The 26,077-nt window shown below is 40.4% G+C and overlaps 1 protein-coding gene across 2 annotated transcripts in view; it reads right to left on the reverse strand.

The window, feature by feature from the left end:
* Window positions 1-26,077, reverse strand: part of RDH10 (retinol dehydrogenase 10) — a 39,078-nt gene that overhangs the window by 10,483 nt on the left and 2,518 nt on the right. The window contains exon 2 of one of the 2 annotated variants that reach the window (XM_007063573.4): window positions 25,762-26,000. In XM_007063573.4, the coding sequence (XP_007063635.1) occupies window positions 25,762-26,000 (239 nt within the window). The remainder of the gene's footprint in view (window positions 1-25,761; window positions 26,001-26,077) is intronic. The other variant, XM_007063574.4, reaches the window with a different exon arrangement.

Below are 26,077 nucleotides of genomic sequence, written 5' to 3' on the forward strand. Positions count from 1 at the left end.
GTAGTGAAAGGGTGTATGTGATCTATCAAACGATACATAAATCTTCTACTTTACCCAAGACTCAGTGATGTGGCTCCTCCAATGGGCTCGCTGTTAAACATGATGTTTCACAACGTTTAACAAACGAGTGTAACAATCAGGGTGTATCCATAAGTAATGTTAGAGTTTGAAATATATATCTCCCCCTCTCCCTCTCCTCAATACAGAGTGTCCGGTTCACCAGTATATATTTAAGGAAAGTAACTTACAATTAGACATCTAAAAAACAGCTCTAAAAGCCCATTCTTATGTTACATTCCTTCAAAATCAGAGAATATAGATGTTTTTGCTGCATATCCTCAAGGTCAGATTTGGCCTATCTTGGACCAAGAGGAAATAGAGAATACCTTGATAACAATCCTCATTAAACCAGTTTCTGTTGGTGAGACACAAGCTTTTGAATTTACACAGAGCTCTTCCTCAGGTCTGGGAAACATACTGAAGAGCTCTGCAGAAGCTTGAAAGGTTGTCTCTCACCAACAGAAGTTGATCCAATTAAAAAAAAATTCTCAACCACCTTGTCTCTAATATCCTGGGACCACCACCACCACCGCAATCCTCATTACAGACAGTTGGAGATGCGCCTCCACTTGTTCAGCTAGAGACCAGGCACCTCCACCAGTAGAACTGAAGTCATATTAAATAGGGAGAGCTAGTCTCTTAAAGGAGGAGGTCCCAGACCATTTAGGGCCTTATAAGGCAAAAGTAACACCACCCTGAAGCTACTTGACAACACATGCAAATCCTACAACACCAAGGTCATACGCTCATACTAAAATAGTCTGTTCAACAAGATGGCACCTGTACTGTGCCTCAGAGTCAGTTTTTGAATGTATTTGAAAGATAGTACACTACAATAGTTTATCAAAATGAAGGCACAGATGTCACTTGTGAAGTTGGCATCCTGAAGTAAGCCGCCAGGCACAGATGAAAGAGAAAGGCTTCTCAGACATTGCCACGTCCTGATCACCTGCAGCAGCTGGGTATCTACCTAGTCAAAAACATGCATCACAAGTTGTGGACACTTGGCTTATTGGAGGGACACAAATGTCTAGAATCAGTGTATTTGTCACAGGATAGGCTCTTACAGGCCTACCCATTGGTCCTTCCAGCCTCTCTCTCTCTACATATATAGGAAAAAATCCCCAAGTTAAGTTATTCCCTCCTGGGCCATGAATAGTCCCCAAATAAGGAAGACCTTACTGAGCTTCTGGCCCAATCTACATCTGTGATCAGTGCAGCCTCCTCCATGCTCTGGTCCCCAGTTTCCTATTCCTGCTGGTTATCTAAAGCAGCTAGACCTGGTTTCCAGCTGAGCTACAGCTGCCTTAACCTCACAGATCCTTAGTTTTTTCCTGCCTAGTCCCTGAATCCTAAATGCAGCACAAGGGACTGATTGTTATGTGCCTCTTGGGTGGCCCTGGTGCCTGAAAGTTGGGAGACCTAGATGGACAGTATAGCCCACACCAGTCATCAAAAGTGGTACATGCAAGCTCTCCACAAAATATTAAGCTACAGGAGACTTGCAGTATTGCCAACCTAAGGCATTCAAAAGTCACGAGTCAAGTCCCACAAAAAAAAAACTCAGGAGATTGGCTCACGTCATGAGATTTTAATAAATAGATCTCAGGCTTAATTGCATTCTGCTTTCTGAGCATCCCCTGCTCCTACTTTTTCCCTTTGCAGCCAGGATGGGTAGAAATGTAGCTTTAAAAAAATAAATTATATATATATATATATATATATATATATAAAATCACACACATACACATATACACACACCATTCTCTTATATTCATGTGACTCAGAGCTGGTGCTCTTAATAAAAACGACACCAAATATGAGACTTGCCAATGCTAAATATGAATCCACTGATGACTACAGAACAGTGGGTGGAATGAAGTTAAGCATGATATGGTGGGTCAGAGCAGGCATGCTGGGATAGTGATTATGAAAAATAAACTTTAGTTATGATTTTGATCAGTCTAATGTGTTCTAAACTAGCCATGGTTATACAGAGAGAGTTAGAAAGAATCTAAGACAACTTTCTAGACTGTAGAATAGTTCACCAAGGAAGCTGATGAAAGACCCACTTGAAATGCAATGGATGATGAACAACCCAGCACTAGCAGGGGGATTGACTAAACAGCTCTTTTCCCAATTAAAAACTCTAATTTTTATGAAAAGAAAAGGAGTACTTGTTGCACCTTAGAGACATTTGCTCCAACCTCTCAGACAAACACTTACAAGATCTCTATCAAGCATTCTTACAACTACAATACTGACCTGCTGAAGTGAAGAAACAGACTGACAGAGCCAGAAGAGTACCCAGAAGTCACCTACTACAGGACAGGCCCAACAAAGAAAATAACAGAACGCCACTTGCCATCACCTTCAGCCCCCAATTAAAACCTCTCCAACGCATCATCAACGATCTACAACCTATCTTGAAGGATGACCCATCACTCACAGATCTTGGGAGATAGGCCAATTCTTGAGTACAGACAGCCCCGCAACCTGAAGCAAATACTCACCAGCAACCACACACCACACAACAGAACCACTAACCCAGGAACCTATCCTTGCAACAAAGCCCGTTGCCAACTGTGTCCACATATCTATTCAGGGGACACCATCATAGGGCCTAATCACATCAGCCACACCATCAGAGGCTCGTTCACCTGCACATCTACCAATGTGATATATGCCATCATGTGCCAGCAATGCCCCTCTGCCATGTACATTGTCAAACTGGACAGTCTACGTAAAAGAATAAATGGACACAAATCCAGACGTCAAGAATTAGAACATTCAAAAACCAGTTGGAGAACACTTCAATCTCTCCAGTCACTCGATTACAGACCTAAAAGTTGCAATTCTTCTACAAAAAAAACTTCAAAAAACAGACTCCAACGAGAGACTGCTGAATTGGAATTAATTTGCAAACTGGATACAATTAACTTAGGCTTGAATAGAGACTGGGAGTGGGTGGCTCATTACACAAAGAAACTATTTCCCCTTGTTTATTTCCCCCCCACCCCACACTGTTCCTCAGACGTTCTTGTCAAGTGCTGGAAATGGCCCACCTTGATTATCACTACAAAAGGTTTTTGCCCCCCGCCCCCACTCTCCTGCTGGTAATAGCTCACCTTAAGTGATCACTCTCGTTGCAGTGTGTATGGTAACACCCATTGTTTCATGTTCACTATGTATATAAATCTCCCCACTGTATTTTCCACTGAATGCACCCGATGAAGTGAGCTGTAGCTCACGAAAGATTATGCTCAAATAAATTGGTTAGTCTCTCAGGTGCCACAAGTACTCCTTTTCTTTTTGCGAATACAGACTAACACGGCTGCTACTCTTTAACCTCTAATTTTTACGGATTCTTTAAATCAATTCCTTGCTCTCCAAGCAGCTTCCTCAGAGCTTCTGAATACATCACCGAAAGAGCATCGACGAGCCCTACAAGCGAAAAATCAATGCTTGTTTCCTGTGCACACAGCTTTAATGACTTATTAGAAAAATGTGTGAAACTGAACAAGCATTTACATGTCATTTCATAGCTTTAGTAATCTGTTCTCAATCTTTTGGTTTACGGCAAATTAACTTCTAACAGTCTAGCACTTCTTTCCTCCCCTTCCCCAAATTCTTTAGTTTCATTCTTGGTGCTCTTAATGAAACAAAACTCAAAAGATTGTGCAACACAAAGAGCAATGCAGCTGCAGTGTCAAAATAAATTAGTCTAAAGTACAACAAATGAGAATATGAAGAAATACCGTGTTTGGGAAAGTCTGATTTTTTAAATTAAATTTTGGATTAATTATGTTTTAAAATAGTAAGTTTGGCATCACAAAATGTTAGCATCCATAGTCCTGAATTTGTATACAGCTAAGTGCAAAGGGCTCATGAAAATGGGAAGAGGTCAATGCCTCCCCATGTACACAAAACTGTCTTGATTTCATCAAAAAGGAGAAAGAAAGCCTGTACCAGCTCAGCAAATATAAATTTAGGGAAGGGGCTTTACAATACAGTGGAAGTTTTCATAACTTCTGAGTAACAGCCGTGTTAGTCTGTATTCGCAAAAAGAAAAGGAGAGTACTTGTGGCACCTTAGAGACTAACCAATTTATTTGAGCATAAGCTTTCGTGAGCTACAGCTCACTTAAGCTTATGCTCAAATAAATTGGTTAGTCTCTAAGGTGCCACAAGTACTCCTTTTCTTTTTTCATAACTTCTGACTCTTCATTTACGTGCCTAACAGCCCTTTTGCACCATTCTGGCAGCACAAAGGAGCTGGTTAAACTGGCTTTACAGCTATGCAGGAATTCCCCCTATTCTGACACAACAGTTCCATACTACTACCCTCCTTACAGCCCCCTCATATAAGGAGAATGGTTAGAGGAAAGGAGCATGATTATGCTTTTTACTCTTGAGTCTTGTCTACACAGGGAAGTTTACTGGCATTACTATAGCTGTGTAATCATATTGTTATAATTATATCAGTATAGTAATGCCAATAAATTTACCCATGTGGACAAACACTAGCTATTCTCAGCTGCCAAAATAGCCCACTGGTCAGCAGTGTACATTAAAATAGCCTCCATCTGGCTCCATCTTCAGCTGAAGCCCTTTCCTTTGAATCAAAGTTCTGTGTTAAGCAGTTCAGCCAGACCTGAGAATTGAAAATAGTTGAAGACAGATCTGATTTAGAAATTTCCACCAAGCCTGCAGCCATAGGGAACCTCACCTCAGTAAGGACCAGATGATGTGTTAGCTACTCCTGTTCAAATGCCACATGGTGCAGAGTAAAAGTTGCTTCTTGTAGACTGAACTCTGGAATGAGTAACCAAAGATCCTGGAGGAATGGGGCACATCAGAGGTTCTAGCCTCCTCAGGCAGAACAGGAAACCATCGCCTTAACTCCCTTTACAAACAACCACCTCTAGACATACTTCCTATGCATAGCCATTCAACAGAACTACTACATGCCCCAACTCCCCGCACAGCTGTCCACGGAGGGTGGAGAGAGACAATGTACCTTTAGCCTAGCAGAGGTAGTACCCAAATGAGGCAGCACAGCTTGCAGCTCTGTATTACACATTCATTTGTGGAATAAACTGACTGTGTGAAAAAGACAAGAATCAGTGGGTTTGTCACTGGAAACATGGAAATGTTTTCAACTATGATGTTACAGGAGGATTTGTTCAAAGAGACAACTTCTTTAGATATATTTTGTAATTTCAATCTAACTTTGTTGACTGGACTACAATTTCAGAGCCATCCCAAAAACAGTTGAGAACACACAAGAAGTTATCTGTAGAACCCTCTTATAGTTATTTATTCATAGCAAACTATATCCCAAAACTGCAGCTTGACTGAAATACATTGATAGAAGTCAAGGCTTTGTTTTTATTTTTAGATCTTTTTACTTAAGAGATTCCAATCCAAACTGATCAAATGAAAGAGTTTAATGTATGGAGTGCTATGAAAACATAGTAACAATTTCAAATAACTCATCAGCACATATTTTTGAATATGCAGAAAATAATATTTTTAATTAGTAGCAAGACTTTTACAGTGGAGTTTAAATTTTAGGAGAAGAGTGGCAACTGTGCTAAAACTGAGGTGTGTGCAGTAACAAGACCTGTATGAGTTGGAGAGTGCATGACAGAGCAAGAGTTGGGGGAAGATAATGTGGCACCATAAACAGTAAGCAGAGCTAGAAAAGTAGAACAGAAGGTCAGCCAAACTGCACAGTTGCGTGAAAAGAAACCTGGTACATAGCGTTGAAACAGACAGTTTTAGAGTCTGTTTTTCCCCTACATACAAATCTTTATACACACACACACACACACACACACCAGCTTTTCCACCACGTAAGTTATTGTCTGCGACATTTTGCCACAGTCACAGCATGGGGACGCCAAGCTGGTGCAAGGTTGCTGCAACCCTTGTCTAGCCAGAGAGTAGCCTGTTGAGCCTGGTCCAGGATCTATGATCAAGTGTGGACAAGGAGGCAGGTACAGCAATGGATTCCTGAATTTGCTTAGTGTGTTAGACTCTTTCCAACTGATGCTTCCATTTGGTAAGAATGGTTTCAGAGTAGCAGCCGTGTTAGTCTGTATTCGCAAAAAGAAAAGGAGTATTTGTGGCACCTTAGAGACTAACCAATTTATTTGAGCATGAAGTGAGCTGTAGCTCACGAAAGCTTATGCTCAAATAAATTGGTTAGTCTCTAAGGTGCCACAAGTACTCCTTTTCTATTTGGTAAGAATGTAATTTTCAGCTCCCTAGCGGCACTGTCCGTGCACGATAGATCAGTAGCTTTATCCAAGACTCAATTTACAAGGAGTGCCGACACCTGCCTGGAACGGCTGATCAGAAAGACTTCACCACAAAAAACTTATGTGACCATTTCAAGGGGTTGAGGAAATTAAACGGTTTCTCAGTTTATTTTATTGTGATGATCATCTTAGATTCTAAGCCTGATAAAAATATTTTAATTCTGCATCACAATTTGGAATGGATAGTTTTGCTGATCTGAAATAGTTAATTTATACTGTTCTCTGATTTACATATAGATTGTTTCCGCTCTCAGGGATCTGGATGCATCAGAAGATTCATATGATTTTTCCTCAAGCCAGACCTTCATGAAAATAGGCATCTATCTTAAAATATGAAAGGAAGCTATTCTAGAAACCTCCCTCATTTATGTCTGAAACAGGCCTTCTATTCACAACAGAAAAGCTAGACCTTCCAAGCTTTTATTTCGAAAGAAGTCCCTTAGTTATTTAGTTCCTAGCAGGCAGTACAACCTTCAATTTCTCACTAAAGCTTCATTTGCCCTTCACATAAAAAACCCACTGTTTAGAAACCATGGGGATTCGTTTAATATTGAACTTCAACAGTAGTTAATACTTAACATACATGCACAGGAATATTGTTACAGTTGCCTTGCAACCAGAAGCTTGTAAAAGAGCAAGATGGACTTAAAAAGAAGTCTATAACGATGACACAAGCAAGCAAACAACCAACCACCCCCTCCCCACCATATTAAGCATGCTTGCTGATGAGGTGAAAATAGAGAAAGTTTGTCCAGGCTCAGAAGCTGGAGGTAACAAAGTAAAGGTCGGTAGATGGAAAACTAAAGAATTTGCGGTAGCATAGAAACTATTGGTCTTAGACTATGCTTTCATTTATATTTAAGACAAAAATATATGAATCATTTTCCTCCAACTCTGCATGACATTTTGTTTTGAAGTTACATGAAGCACTTGTTTTAACATTTACAGTTCTAAGAAGTTAACTATTATTTCACATACACTGGATTAACATTTCTTTCCTTCCCACTGCCCCCAAAATAGATACATCAATATGGGTTACAGCATTTGCTCAGAATGTGACTGACACTACTGAACTGAGATACAAGTGTCAAAGTTATGTCTCTCCAAGATTAAATCCATATGAAACGGATTTCTGACTTAAACTACTATTAAAAAAATCTGCAGCATACCATCTACAGGTACTATCTTTAGTTATAAATAGGTCTAAATACACCACTCTTAAAGACTAAAGATAACCAATGTGATCATGTAATGATCAATTACAAAAATTCCTCTAGATTGAGATCTTTGCATATAATTGCTATTCACGACCATTTCTACTGCTACAGTGCTTTTCTTGTGTTCAGTAAGCAAACGTGCAATGTATCAGAAGCAAACTGAAACTGAATTAAGTAGTTTTCTTAATCAAAACTTAGTCCCACAAAGCTCTTCACAATGGGGAGACAGTAGAGATAAGATAAGTAGTTCTATTCAAATCATAGATAGCTGGTGGTATTAGTTTGCTAGAAGCATTAGTTAGTTTTCCATTCTTTACCTACTATAAGAGTAATTATGTTGTGTCTATGACAGCTGAACACAAAGTCTGGCTAAACTAAATCTCTTATACACTATATTAGAAGGCTTACGTGAGGAGGGGGGGGTTTTAGAGGAAAGGATGGAAAATTAGTGTTTAGACAGAGAAAAATGTAAGGACGCGTGCGTTATTGTTGGCTTATTCATGTAGTTACGTAGGTGCCCTTACGTTATCTGAAGAGCTCAGTTTCTTGTGATCTTGTGTAACTCAAGGCATGTATGCGACACAGTGGAAGGGAGCTCTCTTTTTTTGGTAAACTGCAGGTAAATACTCAGACTGAAACTAATGGTTACTTGAATAAAATATATGACTAGGCCATATTCTGTTCCATACATGATTACATTTTTTCTACTTTGAGTGGAGACTATAATTGACTCCAGAAGTTTCTTTCCTTCCTGAGATTCTTTTCAGACAGGAGTGCGGGGGAAGTATCATCTCAGGTTTATGTGGGGTTAATGTATTCAGATTCCCATTTGTCTTAGATCACACACTTTTCTACTTTTCCTTTATTCACCGTTATTTTCTTCCTCTCGAGAACACAGTTCCCCTGGGTTTACACACAAATACCATAGGAAAACATAGTAGTGATTTTCCTCCTCTTAATAAAACCCAGTTTTTCCTTTAACATTTCACACACCCCGGCCTGAGAGAGACCATCACCTTCATCCCTTTCTGGGGGTAAGGAGAGAAGATCGGGAGAACCAGTTGAGTATCTCATTATATTATACTAGCAAGGGGAAAGTTACAGCTTTTATCTTGTTGGCATGCAGCCTCCTCCATTTCTTTGCTCATAAGCTGGTACATCCGTTTCTCCTGACAAAAGAATGGCAAATGCTTTATTTAAAAAAAAAGTAAAGTAAAGGGGCGGGGCGGGCTTTTCCTGGGTTCAGTGTGGGTGAACTGGCCAGGGATCTTTTACTATGATGGTCTTAACATTTTGGGAGTGGTGACACTGAAAGATGACAACTCGCTGACAATTCTAGAAAGAAGAAAGCACCCGTTCCAGGTAAACACCCATCCGTCTATGCCCTGGAGATCCTTTGTCACCAAGTGACTGAGGTGAATATTGATGCCTTGGAGAGGTTTAATAAGCTACAAAAGAAGGCATGGGAAATTAGCTCCATCTAAAAACCTGGCAGATCATTTGGAGCTGCTCCTGCATGAAAAGTTCTCCTGCATCACTGGACTAAAATTCAGGCAAACATCAACAGGCTGCTGAACTAGGATGTAGCAACACGGAACAACCAGAGACATGCCCTTCTAACTCCCCACCTTCCACCTCTGGCAGCTGGACCCACAGACCAGCTTTGGACTTCAGGAATTTGATTCTTTAACCTGCACTTAGATGACTCCAGTGAATACCATCCGCTGCCAGCTTCTTGAATAGGTACTCGTAGTAGACATATACTAGCTCTCCTAGAGCTAGTGCACTAAAAATAGCAGCATGCCAGGGTAGCATGTGCAGTGGCTCAGGCTAGGTGTCTAATCTACCCAGACCTTCTGGGTACAGAAGCTGCCACCTGTGCTACCCCCAGCAACACGACTCTTTTTAGCTCGCCAGCTCAAGTAGAGGAATAGGCATCTACTCAAGCCGTGAAGCATGCTCGCAGCTGCAGTGTAGACATACCTTTAGAGCCATATTCCACTCATCATACAGTTCTCAAATGAGCAAAAAAGGGGCTAAACACACGTGGCCTGGACTACAGAGTTCTACCACCGTTGTAACAACACAAGTACATGAAGATAAATCCTCTAATTACCACTACAGCTATTACTATTACCACCATGTTGCTGTTTCACCTAGATACATTTGCCAGTTGAGGAAGACAGAACATATATCAATTCAAGTGTCAAACTCAGTTCTTGAAGAGTTTCCACAGGCTGAGTACTGTCCTGAGTTAATGGGTACTCTCCCTCCCTTTCATAAAAATTAGGGGTTCAAATCCTGGCTGAAATCAAGTGACTAAATATATTATTGTTTATAGATAATCTAGAGGCCAGGGCTTCAGTTAACAAAAGTACTGCAAAGCTGCACTCAGTTGTGTGAGGAAGTCTCTCACCCTCATTGATACACGTTTGTAGCAAGTATCCAAACCAGTTTGGGGTGCAAAATATTTTTATTTATCTATCCCCCAATATTGGAAAGTCTTGCCAAAAATTAAGCAGTTTCCAATTACTGTATGACTCTTCAATTTATGTATTCCCTAACTATTCTGAAAGGAACTTTATGTGGGTGTTTTATTCTGTTAGATAAGAGTGAGATCAGAATGCTCTGTTCAGCAAATAAGAATGCAGACCAACTTTTAAATGCAGGTTTTCCTAGACAGAACTTGCCATAAAGCTTAGTCATCTTGTCAAACATTTGGCATAACTTTCTGTTTTACTCTGCATGATCTTCTGACAGCTTTGTTCTTTATTCAAAATGTGTGTTTTGTTTTGTTTTGTTTTTTAAAGAATTTATGTAAACTTATTCATTAATATTAAAGTGAATGATGCCTTTGGACTATGCGTTATGTAACAGATTGTGCATTTTCAAGAAGTAGATAATCTTTAGATAAAAACTGCAGAGGTTGTCAAAGTTTTAGATACCTTAAAGCTGCTTTTTCACTATGACTGCTGTTTACCATGGTATTTGTATGCAAATAGGAATTTTTTTAGTCAGCCTGCTCTTCCTGCTTAATACATTCAGCAATACAAACACTGATTTGTGTTAAATGCCTTATTATAAAAAGAGTGATTTTACCATCACCGAACATTCAACAGGAGGGATACGCCTCTTGCCAGGAAAATGTTTATCTTTGTACATAAGCATCTAATCAGTAATAAGGAAATACAGGAGATTTTACAGTTGAACGAAGAATTGATAACAGTAACGTGTTTGACTATGAAATAACTAAAGACTGCTGGTAGCTTCAACTTAGTGTAGAACAGTGGTTCTCAAACTTTTGTACTTGTGACCCCTTTCACATAGCACGCCTCTGAGTGTGACCCCCTGTTATAAATTAAAAAACATGTTTTTATATATTTAACACCATTATAAATGCTGGAGACAAAGGGGGATCTGGGGTGGAGGCTGACAGCTCACGACCCCCAATGTAATAACCTTGTGACTCCCTGAGGGGTCCTGACCACCAGTTTGAGAACCCCTGTTGTAGAGTCATTCCCATTCAATTACAACTAACATTTTTATACATAAAGTTTACTGGAGTTTTTAGAAAAAAAATGGATAATGCATTTTCAGAGATTCACTAATTGGCTGTACCAAGAGTAAAAGTTCTACCAAGATAAGATTTCCACTTCACACCCTCAAGCCAAGAAATGTTAAACTCACTGCTCTGGTCATTTTAACTAGACAACTGTTATAAAGGTGTTCAACATTCTACTGACTGGGGCATTCATCTAACTTACACAGGTCAGCTGCTCATGAAGAGTTTTCTTTAGTGATTTAAAGAAAGGGAAATGGACAATTCCTATCTTTAGGCTGTGAGAGGACCAGCTAGGCTATGCTAGTGCCCCACTTGCTACAATACAACTGCTACCTGGTCTTTGATTTCTCAGCAGCATCACTGCAACTTATTTCATATACTTTTTTGGGGGGAGGGGGTGGCAGGAGAGCCACATCCACACATCATATGCCTTTCAACAGCAAGAGCTATAAGAGAGCCTGAGAACCTACAATTTCGATCAGCTTCAACAACAGCTCTGAGTACTTAGTACATTTGGCAGGTCTGGGCATCATTCTACATGTTCTCTACGATTGTGCATGACTGGTCTCTTGCAACATCTTTAGCAGTTTTTTTTTAAATTTAAATTATTGGAAGTGATGGCAGATTGCAATGGCTAGGAAGGGTTTAGGACTATTAAACTCTTTAGATCATTTAGACCCTATTCAGGGAAATGCTCCCATTTAATAGAACTCTTAAGCATGAGGTTAACTTTAAGCAAATTCTTAAAAGGTAAGCACATGCTTCAGTGCTTTCCCAAGTCAGGGACATGGGCAGGATATTTGAGAAGTTGTCACAAAAATTTAAACAAACAGCAAATGGGGGGGGGGGGGGACAAAAACAAAACAAAACAAAACAAAAAACCAGCCCAAATGCTCATTCACAAACCAATTTAGGCGTAGAATTTAACAGCCAAACAAACTTGAATTTTCAAAGGATCGCGTTAAAATAGTCACCTTTCCACTACACATTTGTTCCTGTATTCCTGGAAATTCCCTCAGCCTATTAGTGCCTTCCATTTCAAGCTGTGACAGTTCACTGGTGTTGAGTCTCAATCTGATTAACACTATGAACTACTGCTAAGGTGCCAATTCTCTCACATACTGAAAAAGTGTAATTTACATGGGCAAAACATTCCCGAAGGAATTTGTTGCAACGTTGTGAGTTTAAGAACCCATCCACTTGTTTTATAAAATATGTTTAATATTTTCTTCAATGTAAGCATTTCCCCCAATTTCAGAAAGGCTTCAACAATCTAAACATATTTACAAAGATGTACAATCTACACATATGTAACTACACTTTGAAAGACATTACGCAGACTAAAATGTTGAAGCTCAGAGGAAAAGCTTACGGTATCAAGTGCCAATTTAACTTCTGTTTATGCCAGTGGAAAGACTGCCATTATCTTCCATGGGAGATGGATTGAGCCTCAAAAGCTTGGTTCTGCAATTAAGTATCAAGCATTTTTTGTTAAGAAGTGGGAGGGAGGAGAGGAGATCAGTTATCTGGACAGGGTACTGTAGGGAAAGGCATATAAAACAGATAATCATACAAATAGAATGTGTTTTTGCACCACGTTGGAGACAAAGGACAAAAGTTTAAGGCTCAGTTACACCCACAGCTTGTTAGATGGTACAATAAAATGCAGAATTTGACCCACTGTACCCAAGCTCTCCATTTTTTAAAAAAGGGGTAAGAGGACTAGTTAACAGAAATTTAAACTCTTCTGACACTACCCCCATCCCATACACACAAAAATCTCGCTATCCCTAAATTGCAAAGTAAAGATATGCAATATCAAAGGCTGTGTCCAAGATTATAGTCAGTCAAAAGACAACCATAACAGCTGCTTAAATTTGCATATTGAGCTTGGCAGTAGAGCCTCAAGTAATCTAGAGGATGAAAATGCAGAATTAGCCAAATCGCTTCTCAAAAGGCAGGACACTTGCCATTTTACATGTGGTAGCCATAGTAGCCTGAAGAATGCATTAGAGAAGAATGCCCACTTAGGAAGACTGTCTTTATTAAGTTATCTGGAAGAGAAGGTCAATAGCATATTAATGAAATCTGCAAGCTATACCAATTTTAGAACTTGGAAGGACGTGATGTAGCTTGACTTAAGCAAAGCTTTTGATACAGTCTCCCACAGTATTATTGCCAGCAAGTTCAAAAAGCATGGATGGGATGAATGGAAAGCTGGCTAGATCATCGGGCTCAACAGGGAGTGATCAATGGCTCAATGTCTAGTTGGCAGCCGGTATCAAGCGGAGCGCCCCAGGGATCTGTCCTGGGGCCGGTTTTGTTCAACATCTTCATTAATGATCTGGATGATGGAATGGATTGCATCCTCAGCAAGTTCGCCTATGACACTAGGCTGGTGGGAGAGGTAGATACACTGGAGGGTAGGGACAGGGTCCAGAGTGACGTAGCCAAATTAGAAGACTGGGCTAAGAGAAATCTAATAAATTTCAACAAGGATAAGTGCAGAGTCCTGCACTTCAGACGGAAGAATCCTATGCTCTGCTACAGGCTGGGGACTGACGGGCCACGTGGCAGTTCTGCAGAAAAGAAGCTGGGGATTATAGTGGACGAGAAGCTGGATATGAATCAGCAGTGTGCCCTTGTTGCCAAGGAGGCTAATGGCATATTGGGCTGCATTAGTAGGAGCATTGCCAGCAGATAGAGTTAAGTGATTATTCCCCTCTATTTGGCACTGGTGAGGCCACATCTGGAGTACCGCGTCCAGTTTTGGGCCCCCCCACTACAGAAAGGATGTGGGCAAATTGGAGAGTCCAGCGGATGGCAACAAAAATTATTAAGGGGCTGGGGCACATGATTTATGAGGAGAGGCTGGGGGAACTGCGATTATTTAGTCTGCAGAAGAGAAAAGAGTGAGGCAGGAATTTGATAGAAGCCTTCAACTACCTGAAGGGGGTTCCAAAGAGGATGGAGCTAGGCTGTTCTCAGTGGTGGCAGATGACAGAACAAGGAGCAATGGTCTCAAGTTGCAGTGCGGGAAGTCTAGGCTGGATATTAGGAAAAACTATTTCACTAGAAGGGTGGTGAAGCACTGGAATGGGTTACCTAGACAAGTGATGGAATCTCCATTCTTAGAGGTTTTTAAGGCCCAGCTTGACAAAGCCCTCTCTGGGATGATTTAGTTGGGGTTGGTCCTGCTTTGAGCAGGGAGTTGGACTAGATGACCACCTGAGGTCTCTTCCAAACCCTAACCTTCTAGGATTCTAAAGAGAGATGGAGAGACTGGAAAGGAAAAAAAAAATTGAGGCATGTATCATTGATTCCCATGCTAAAGGGCCTAGAAAGGTTAGAAATACGCAAGCCACCACAAAGTGATTCACTTGAAAAATGCAAGTGAAGTCAAGGGAAGAAAGTTGTTCTAAACACAATATTGAATGGAATAGAGAAACCTGGAAGGCAATAATGCCCTAAGGGCTATAAAACTGGATTGTCCAAATTTGCAGGGCTAAAAATGCAAGTGATTGGGCAGGTGAACACAGCCTCCATATTCCTCAAATTTGTTTAACCGAAGTAACTGGAGGGGCTGGAGAGACTGTATTATAAAAGAATGAGAGCTAAACTATATGGTGTGGCTAAAGCAGAGGTGGGCAAACTACGGCCTGCGGGCCACATCCGGCCCATGGGACCATCCTGCCCAGCCCTTGAGCTCCCGGCCGGGGAGGACAGTCCCCAGCCCCTCCCCCGCTGTCCCCCCCTCTGCGCCTGCCCACCTCCCAGGCTTTCCAATAAGCCTGTTCTGCCACTCTGAGCGGCATGGTAGGGGAGGGGGGTTTGCATAAGGGGCAGGAGGTCCCGGGGAGGTAGTCAGGGGGTGGTTGGATGGGAGGTGGGGTCCTGCGGGGGCAGTTAGGGACAGGGGTCGGGGCAGTCAGGGGGGATTGGATAGGGGTTGGGGTCCCAGGAGGGGGCAGTCAGGGGACAAGGAGCAGGGGGGTGGTTGGATGGGTCGGGGATTCTGAGGGGGGCGGGAAGTGGGAGGGGGCAAATAGAGGGCAGGGGCCAGGCTGTTTGGGGAGGCACAGCCTTCCCTACCTGGTCCTCCATACTGTTTCACAATGCCAATGTGGCCCTCGGGCCAAAAAGTTTGCCCATCCCTGGGCTAAAGCACACTAAAAAGAGAGCAAACACTGATGTGCAGAATTTTTGGTACCATGTGGGGCATAATCCTAGTCACATCATAACTGATCTACCTTTACTCAAAGCACATGAACAGGCCACTCATTTCAGAGAAGTGTGCTGTGAGCATTTGCTTATAATAGCATTAATCTGATATCTCAAGTATTTGTAAAATAAAACCAGATGTGTTGGGGAGTGTATTTTTAATTTACCAAGAATCAAGACATTGAAACAGCATTGATCCATTCAGTCAATAGTAGCTGGATTTTGCTCACATGAGATTTCACACCTCAATGATGTTGCACAGTATAAGAGTATACAAGTCCCAAAACATGCTAAATATGTTTAGTCATACACTTAATGATCAAATCTACTCTCATATGTAGTTACAGCTTGACTAATATAATTAAGTACTGCTAATTCTAAGTGGAAAGACAAATGTCAATGAAGGGAAGTCTTCCCCCTTTTCCCCTACCAACACCCTTCTGCAATGGGAGATGGCATTTCACTTTTGAATGAAGCAGATAAAAAAATCCTACTAAGAAGAAGAATTAAGTTAGGGGACCATTTTAAAGGGGAAAGTAGATATCAGCAAGTCTGAATGTGTATACATGGTTTCATGAGAACCAACCAGGTAGCTGCTTGATGAGCACTCTCCACTGCCACAAAGACAACCCAGTTTTGTTTTCTAATACTCTGCCGCCTGTGGATGAAAATCATCTGTTCCAAACTTTCATCAGGACAATGTATTCCCCAGCCACATGAAAGCCATGTACTCTACCTTTGTAACCAAGTGTTTCCCTAAAGCAGAGAAAAAAACTAATCATATATTGCTAGTGAGGATGAGGCCCCACACTGAGAAAGACCACAATAATTATGTCTGAGGTTCTCCTGCTTCCCCAAATTCTCAACTGCTAATCCTATAATTTCTCTGATGCCCTTGTTCAGATATTGTTTATTTTGCTGATTCTTTCCAGAAGAGACAGGGATTTAAATTCCCTCTGATCATTCATCCAGGACCAGTGCTTAAGAAGAGATTACAAATTCTGAAAACATTCATATGATTTGCTGAAGTGTTTGTAGCCTTGACAGGTCATGGGAGACCTGAAAGTCTGACTCCTACTGTCTTACTTCCTTATGACATACTCCAGTTCCAATTCCAGCTTTATTTTAGCAGCTGGTAGAGCCATGTGCCACTAAAATTAGATAAATAAATTTGTTAGTCTCTAAGGTGCCACAAGAACTCCTTGTTGTTTTTGTTGATTCAAACTAACATGACAACTCCTCTGAAACTTAAAATTAGATTAATACTCTATTCCTGAGGTTCTCAGAATGGCATGTCACAGACCACATCTTAACAGATATAGGCTTCAGGAATACCTCCCCTTTGATATGCAGTTGTTAACTAGTCTGAGACACTTGCAATTGTTTACATGGAATATTAGAAAAGCAGTACATTCTCTATGCATTTTTGCCATCTTCATATAATTTAACAGCTGGAGACCAGGGTAAACCAAATAATCCACCAGCTGTCCATAGACCACAACCCACTACTTAGAGACCACCAATAGTTCCTAGGCCAGTTTGAGAATCATTGCTGTCTACCATGTCAATAGGCCAAACTTCAAACTTCTTACAATTTGTGTAGGACATTCGTTTCTAGCATTTGTGGTCTGAAATAGCAACTGCTGAAGTCATATCATAATTGAAGTGGGGAAACAGCAAGATATTAATCTGAATGGCAGTTTCATATCTGTCATAACTCACTGGAGCTACCATCAAATGTTTTACACCACAAGAAAGCAAGAATGTTACTAGTCCTGCTCATTCACAAGATACTGAAGCTTAAAGTTTACAGTGGCCATCCAATTGCCAGTGCTGTTTTGCCCCATTGCAGGACTAAGTATAGCAAGTTCCAGACCAATGCGATTTTCAGCCTCTGATGTAAGAGCAACAGTGTTGTGTCTGCATTAAAAAAAAAAAAGGATTAATCACTGCAGGATCAGTGAAAAGGCCCTAGTACACATGGGAAAGCTTGTGACCAGGAGGTTTGGTGATAACATGTTCAAAGGCTGTTTTCAAAACACTTATTAGCTGCCTTGATAGAAGCATTCCTAATTAAAGACAGAAGCAAACTTCTATGGATCATTTTGTTTATGCACCACGGTATACAAACTACAAGTTTGTTATCACAGAGATCTGATGATACTAGAGAACAGAAAACCACAACTGAACAGACAGCATCAATGGACTTCAGGGAGTAGTGTTCTGTAACATCTGTACCACAGCTAGAGTTGAGTAGTGGATAACAGTTCTGGAATTCAATTATGCATGCTTGAATTTGCATAGTCTGTATATAAGGCAAAATTTAGAAGGGCTTTTTCATAGAACTAAGACTTTTTTGCACTCAACATGGTTAGCTATGCTTGCCGACTGTTCAAGTGAAATGATATATGGTCTGAAAAGTCATCTTTGTCTTGACCATGTCAAGAACGCTGCCACACACACTCCCTTCTATAACCTTGGATTAAGCATATAAATAGGCACTGAGGGTTTTTAAATTTGTTTATTTTTAAAGAACCACACAGAAGGACCTTCAGCTCCATGAAGACAGATGATTGCTGGGGGCCTGTGATAATAATTCTAGAAGTATTCAAAAAGGACTAATGCAAGATAAATAGACGTCCTGTGCACTGTTTCTAGTGGATGTCTGCCTGCCTGCAAATTTATATGGTGACAATTTGATTGTCCTCCGCAGAAGACTACACAAGATTCATACAGACTGCAAAACAACATACAGTTGAAAGAAAAAAGCTTTACTGCAAGACAGCTCTATTGACTACTCAAGCTCCAGAGATAAAAGTCCAGCAAATCTAAAGAAAAAACCGTTCTCATTAAGACCTATTTTCCATCCTTGAAGAATTTGTTTTCCAAACTACATTTCCTGAAGATGAAAAGATAGAAGCTTAATTAATTTCCCTATTTGAAAGTGTTTTCTTGAGAGTCACAAATGGTAATGGTACTTACAGAATCTCGAATCCTCCCATTGCTATGGCTAAGGCCAGGTCTACAGTAAAAAGGTAGGTCAACCCAGCTACGACTCTCAGAGATGTGCAAATCCACATTCCCCACCCTGAGCAATGTTGTTAAGAAGATCTAACCCCCAGCGTAGGCAGCACTAGATTCATGGAAGAATTCTGCTGTTGACCTAGCAACCGCCTCTCCGAGAGGTAGATTAACCACAGTGACAGGAGAACCCCTCCCGTCAGTGTAGGTAGTGTCTACACTGAAGCACTACAGCGCAGCAACTGCAGTTGTGCCACTGCAGTGTTTACAGTGAAGATGAAGCCTGAGAATCTTACTGGGGCTTCACTAGAGATGTTGCCAAGTAGCACAATACACACTGTGTGCATGTAAGCCATGTGGACTGAAGAATGACAGAGAATGGGACTCAGTGCTGTCACCTGTTGGTGAAGTTTGAGAAGAGCGGCCAACAGCTGCTTAAGAGCTACAGACGGCCAAGAGCTCCACAGGCAAGGAAGCTCTCTGCTAGCATCTGTTGGAGAGCAAGGAGAGTTGATTGAATGGGCAGGGCCTTATTCGCATGTGTGTTATGTGAAGGTTTCGTGCATTTTGATAAATGTTAAGTTTTGCATTTGGGGGCAGTTAAATGCAATTGACCTTGCTGGGAAATAACACAGCTGTCCAACATGCTGGGTAAGGAAACCTGGACTAAGCTATAGGAAGAGGAAAGAGACTCCTGCTTGTTACTCGGAGGGCCTCTGTGGTGGTGAGGAGTTTGTCAAGAGTCCTAGATCCCTCCCTAACAGCTAAGCTGAGACTGTTGGATAGTGCAAAGTGATGGCAGCTTCGACGGAGTAGAGGCAGACAGGTAACACCAGACAATGCAGAGCATTAGTGGCAGCAGCTGCATGGTGACCAGCAGTGCAGACTGGCAGAAGCAGCAGCAGCTTCTCCAAGGCAACGGACAGCTCAGAAGGGATGGACAGCACAGAGCAGCAGTAGAGCTAGGTAGCTTGGGCTGAAGTCACAGAGAAGGCAGCAGCCTACCCAATGGACTCTGGCACAGACCTCCCTATCCAACAATTAAAGCTGAAATCATTATAACTGGGTTAGATAATAAAGCCCCCAGAGAAGCCAAGGCAGCACTGACCTGCTAGAATCCTTGGACTTCTCCAACCCAGGACACTTAACTGTGAGTGGGGAGGAGGGAAGTGGTCAGAACACATTAGCCATTTACAACGGCCAAAGGAGGACTGAGGTTGGGACTACTGTTAAGACCAATTCTTTCTGTTGTCTCTCCCCCCAACACACAACAAAGTTCTCTTTGCTATAAACCCTGCACTCAGTGCTTGTGAGTGGGGAAGAATTGCCCACTAGGGGTACCTAGTATGGTGTATACAGATTCCCTGGTTTCTGGGGGAGGTTCAAGCTGCTGTTAGTTAAGCATTTAAGGAAACCCCAGCCTAGAAAACTGAACCCAGCCCTTTTTGCTGCCATCAGCACCTGGCAGAAGGGTATCTATGTCTTATATGACTGTAGTTTGCAGTATTCCAAGACTTTATCCAACAAAAGGACCAGAAAGAACATAGGAACACTTGCAAATACATAATTCTTTCAACTATCTTTGCTAGAATCCAGATTTCCTTTTGAGAGATTGGGTTAGTGACAAGACAAACATTAAATTTGAAAGAGCACCAGTTAGTCAAAGTCAGAGTGCCTCTAAGTCAATGGCTCACTGAGTTGATGCAGTTAAGGGACACCAGTTTCAGAACCACTGGTACATAAGGGAGTGATGTGGCAAGCATCATATTCAACTGCCTTTAGCTACCCTAACCCAATGGATCAAGTACTCGTTTTGCAGCATGGTGAACTGGTGGTAGCTGTTCAGAGTGAGATTAAGTGAGACTCAAACCCATGACCTTCAGGATTTTAGCCCAGCACCTTAACTACTCAGCCACCACAATTCACCATAGTTAACAGTAATGCAATTTACCTGGCCATCACTCAAATACTGTACTATCGTAGCGGACACTATAGAAAAGTCTAAGATAATAATCTCTGAGGGCAAAGATGACTCATAATTAATTTAGTTACTAAACAGTATTGTTGGCAAAGCAGTTATATGCTTATTACCAAGGACAGACACAACTGAACCATGGAACATGTTGAATGCACCCGTATTGGTTACTCACATAGTCCTCTCCACCCAACATGAAGCTTTCAGTCTCAAGAAGTTGTCACATTGTTATGGATCCCTCCAATGAACTATTCAGATGGCATTTCCATGAGAACCAGAGTTTCTATAAGCCTGTTGATGTCGTTTGGGCCTAGTCAGATTATTAGAGTTTGCTTTTTCATGACAGGGCAAGCTGTTTGCATAGGACACAGGATACTTTTCCTACTGTAAAGGGTGCATTCCAAACTAACATCTCCTGTATTGCAGAGAAACATTTTTTGTGTTATTATAGAAGCACTAATATATTTAGCGAAGTCAAGAACCAAGACAATTGTTCACTCAGTACTCCAACATTATGTAAGCAGTCTAGCAAGTTAGGAAATGTCTAGGGACAGGGTATTTTGCCCAGATGTCAACTCCTTAATCAACTGACTCTAAGGTGGGGGAAAGGGGAGAAAAGTCAATTGTGATAGAAGCCAGGTCGGACCATAGTTCTTCACTCACACATTTGGAGCAGAACCTGACTTGGTTCACTGTTAAAAGCAGGCAAATACTGCAAGTACTTTTAAGCATCCCTTTTGCAGTCTTGTACTTCTGAGGACAAAGTTAGTTATTAGGAGCTGTAGATGCACTATTAAGACTACCTATGTTTACCATTTTGAACACAAGTGGAACAGCTATTTAGCATCTTGACTGACTAGCATGTGCATTTAAAGGTAAACATACATAGTAAAAATACTAAAGAAATAAAAAAAAGTTCTGCGCCATAAGTCACTATGCACACAGCCCTCAAAACATTAAGCCAGGAATATTTGTAGACCTGCATATTTAAACATATATATGCACATTATTTATACAGAGCAAATATATACATTTATATAAAGGTCATTTGAAATATGGCACATTTGTACATGATTATTTCAATGAGAAAATTTAGCTTAGGTCTCAACCTGAACAGTTACTAGAAAAAAGCAAGCTCTATAGCTAAAATATGGGCATTACTGAACAGTATTAAAATTTTCTGAAGATTGAACAAGACTGATGTAACAGTTTCAGTACTACAAGACACACCTGGATCACAAGCCTTTGGAAAGCACTATAGGTAGTAGAGCAACTGCATGAGTATACATTAGATTTATTAAACATTAAAAGCCAGCCAGTACAAACTGCATAATTTCCTGAACAAAACATTTAACAACATAGGCTTTAGGCATTTCATAGAGAAGAATTCCCTGCTTGGGAAGGAGATAACTTTTTGAGAACTAATGAGAACTTTTCAGACAGTAGGTTCTCTTACCTGCTTACTATATCAATATAAATAAGTCTGTCAAAGATTTAGGCTCCAATTCCACAAAGACTTATATACATGTTTACACATGGAGTACTCATAGCACATAGTTAAGAATGTGTGAAAGTCTTCCAAGGTAGGCCCCTGTATAAAAATGCTGGAGAATACTCCAGAACTGGAGTTAAATGCTTTTGCTTCCCCCTTTTGGTTAGTCAAAGAGAAAGCTGATCTTCCTGTGATGGGCAAGATGCTATTCTTTTAGAAGAGGTAAGTTTAAGCTGAAAGTTTTGGAAAAATCCATACATGTCAGAAAAACAGCAGAATTACTACCAGACTGATCTCCCTCAGATTTGGATCTTAAAGATCTGTGCCACAGACCTTTAAGTCTTCAGATTCTAGCATTTTGTTATATTAGAGCATTTGTTCAAGAGTTTTCATTCTAGCAACAAGACCTAAAAAAGCTCCTAATAGATACCAAATGTCTATGGATGTGGAAATAGCACAATCTTAATCATATATGTACTGGAAAAAGTCTCAAAAGAATCTGAAAGACTGTTCCAAGATGGATAATATGGGACAATATTTAACCAAAGATATACCACAAATAAGAAAGATTCCTATTTAGTGCAATTTCTTTTGTTGTTTATACACAGTCCCTCATTGCTTAGGCACTTGGGTGCCTCATCAAGTATTGGTCTTTATTGTAAAACAAATAATCAAGTAATAGGAATGATCCAGTCATCAGTTAAAGAAGGCTAATCAAACAGATAAGTCTTGCATTGTGATCTGAAGTTTATCAAACCGAAGTTCTGGCCCATCATCACGGGGAGAGAAAAAGTCTGGGCGGAATTTAAGAGTAAATTCCTGGAACTGAACAACAGGGATGACTCAGTAAATCATAACTACTGTAAGAGGGTGTAAGGAGAAGAGACATTACATTAACGTGCTGCAGCTTTATACACCTGTGGGCTACAAGTAGTGCAAGCTTTGTTCATACAGCAGCATACTTAGTGCCCCTTAACAATTTTCAATATCAGAAGCATTCTCGTTATCTGAAAACTGAATTACATGTATTCACTACACATTGATAATTTTATTCAGTAAAGATTGCAATAGTTAGATACAGTGGTGACACATGCTATATAAAACTCCCATAGAAAGTGCTATTCAAATCATGCATGTCAGTGAAATGACAGGTATCTTTCGGCTGAGGCATGCCAACAAAGCTTTAGGCATTGCCAGTCTGTGACATGGTACAGCCTAGCTGGCTCACAACGGCAGATATGACATGCCTTTCACTCCCCACATGCTGGAAAAAGTAAATAGCTGCTAATACAAAATTAGAAGATTATCATTTGTTCAATTTACTTGCAGTTTTCAGCAAAAAAGTGTGCCCATTTCACTAATTTCAGAAGGATAATGCCAAAGTCATATTTTTCAGTTATTCATACACAGGTGCATTGAAACTTCAGAGTGTTGTTTGAGGGAGTGGGAAGAATTTCCTTTTATAATATTGTTTCAATTATTTTAAGTCACATGACAAGGAATGTGTTTTATTGTAATCCACTCATGGGTTTTTGGGACTAAACACCCTCCAAGGACAGTCATAAGTCTACACAAATGCTCTGGAGTACTAGGTTTTGCAGCTGTACCAGCAATTTAGCTGACCTGGAAAAGTCTGATTTCATACATCTAGACACACTGTCCTAGTTAAAGTCAGCATTAACTTACACTAAAAAAAGAAAATCTGGCTCCAGATCTGGCTGTTTCAGATGGTATCTTATGAGTTAGTTTAAAAAAATAAAATAAAAAATAAAAATAAAAAAAGTCCACCCACTTTTGGTCAAACCAGCCATTTGTGCAACCTGGAGAGGGAGGAGGACAGTTCTGCCAACACCAAAAACTGCCAAGCATCCCCGCACCTCACCTCCCAAAAAAAGCCAAAAACGTAGGATACAGGCTGATCTCTTGATCTAGAGAAGGAGTATACAAGCAGGTCTTCAGTTAAATGAAGAGGGTGCTGACAGCTCCTTAAAAATTTTAGTGAATCCAAGTTCAGGAGACCCCCCAGCACTGATCTTGCAGTAGCTTTAGCCTTTAGGTTAATGCAATGTACAACAAGCATTCCAATACAAAAAGTTTGACAGATTCAGAGTTTGGAAGAAGTTTCCTTTTAAATGGAAAAATATCACAAAAATTGCTTAAGTCTAACTTGGTTTTCCTATAGCTGTTAGGAACTCAGCAAATATAAAATGTGTACCTTAAAACAAGTTCTCTGAAACAGTGCTGTAAATAAGTGTCTTGATTTACATGCCTGAGGGAAGAACAGCTGGAGAATCTAGGAACCTCCCATATTTTAATGTACAATGATGTCATAACTGAGTTTCCAAGAAGTCTAAGTTTTGTATTTAAACCACATCTTAAAAGCACAACAAGAACTCTCATTAAAGCTAGTGGATATCCCTGCTTTTGTAAACATCAGTTGGATTTACTGCATTTTATCAAAAAGAAAAGGAGACTAACAAATTTATCTGAGCATAAGCTTTCGTGAGCTACAGCTCACTTCATTGGATGCATGCAGTGGTTGCATCCAGTGAAGTGAGTTGTAGCTCACAAAAGCTTATGTTCAAATAAATTTGTTAATCTCTAAGGTGCCACAAGTACTCCTTTTCTTTTTGCAGATACAGACTAACACGGCTGCTACTCTGAAACCTGCATTTTATCAGTGGACTGTACAGAGCTTTTGGATCTTGTTGGAGTTCAAAAGATATTTTAAAAAACTTTTCAAGTTTCCTTTAAATGCATATTTTCAGAGTTAAGTCTCAAAACACAGTATCTCATGTGCACTGAAGTTTAAATATGCTTTATAGACAAGTTCTACAATACTTGGGAAAAAGTTAGACTGCTCTGCCATTAAGTGTTTCCCAGTGTTGATCTGAAGGGGCTCCTTTAGGGTTATGAAACAGCATTTAACTCCTATGTTAAAAAGTTACAGTAAAGAGGCATGTGAAGTTTCTGTACACCATGTATTTCACAAGATTTTAATATTACACATGCAGGAATAATTTACCAGGCATCTGCTGAAGTAGATTTTAGATTGCTTAATTCTTTAACTGTTTTGGAAGTATATTTCATAACCTTATTTGAGGGACCAAAGGACAGTTCTAATGCCATGGACTTAGTCTGACAGCTAATGCAGGCCCAGTGTGTATCATGCCTGGCTTTAACATTCTAGTTTATATAACTCTGTTGAAATGAGTACCAAGAAAAAAAAAAAAAAAAAAAAGAGCAATGAAATTCAATGAGAATATGAATATGTAGCTTAAGTTTTTCATTTAGCATTCGTCAGTTACTAAAACAACATCACCACACAAGAATCCATGTAGCTCTATTTTACTACTAATGGTTTACTCTGGAGAACGAATTACAAATATGCAAGATTTCTGATAAAGACCTTCTAGCTTGATTTTCCTTTGAGGTTCTCTTCTCCTCCCTGCCAAGTCTTCAAAAGTTACAGTTTCCCTTACAGCCAACTTTAGCTACATCTCAGACAGGGCTTTTAAGAAATATTTAAGTATCTTTTGAGAAATCGGTGAATCAATACTCTAGCATCAAGTGTTATCTTAAGGTTGCTAAAATGCCAGTACAAGGCTACAAAAAGTATTAACTGAAAGCAGCAGACAAGACTATTCAGAAGTTGTTCATACAGAAAATGTTATACTGAAAGTCATGTAAAACATTGATTTTACAATTAAATAGTTGGTACAAAAACTATTTCTTCTCCCCTTGCCACTCTCCAACCCTATTGGGTAGTAATCCAAAAGAGTAGTAGATTGTATGTATAAGTGCAAAGTCATATACAAAACTAAGTGACAGAACACCCTTCCCCAAATAAACTGAACAAAAGTGAAGCATAAACAAATGTATAGTTACCCAGAAGTGTGCATGGCAGTTAACCATCATGGTCCTTTCAATAAGCTCATCAGGACACTCTAGGAGATGGTGCCCAGAGACCACACCAGCATTGTTAACCAGGACTGAAACCTCTCCAACCTCTTGGCGGACCCTCTCAGCTGTCAAGTAGACATTCTCTCTCTTGCTCACATCACAGGTATATGTATAAACCTGCAAGTTGCAGTGGGGCAGCACCTCTTCTTCACCATCTCCAGCTGCTAAGGAATCCAGAATAGAAACGTTACATTCTCAATTAGACCTCAACCTTCAGGTAAAAAGTCACAAAGCAGAAAGA

The sequence above is a fragment of the Chelonia mydas genome, chromosome 2, assembly GCF_015237465.2.
Source record: "Chelonia mydas isolate rCheMyd1 chromosome 2, rCheMyd1.pri.v2, whole genome shotgun sequence".
NCBI lineage: Eukaryota > Metazoa > Chordata > Testudines > Cheloniidae > Chelonia > Chelonia mydas.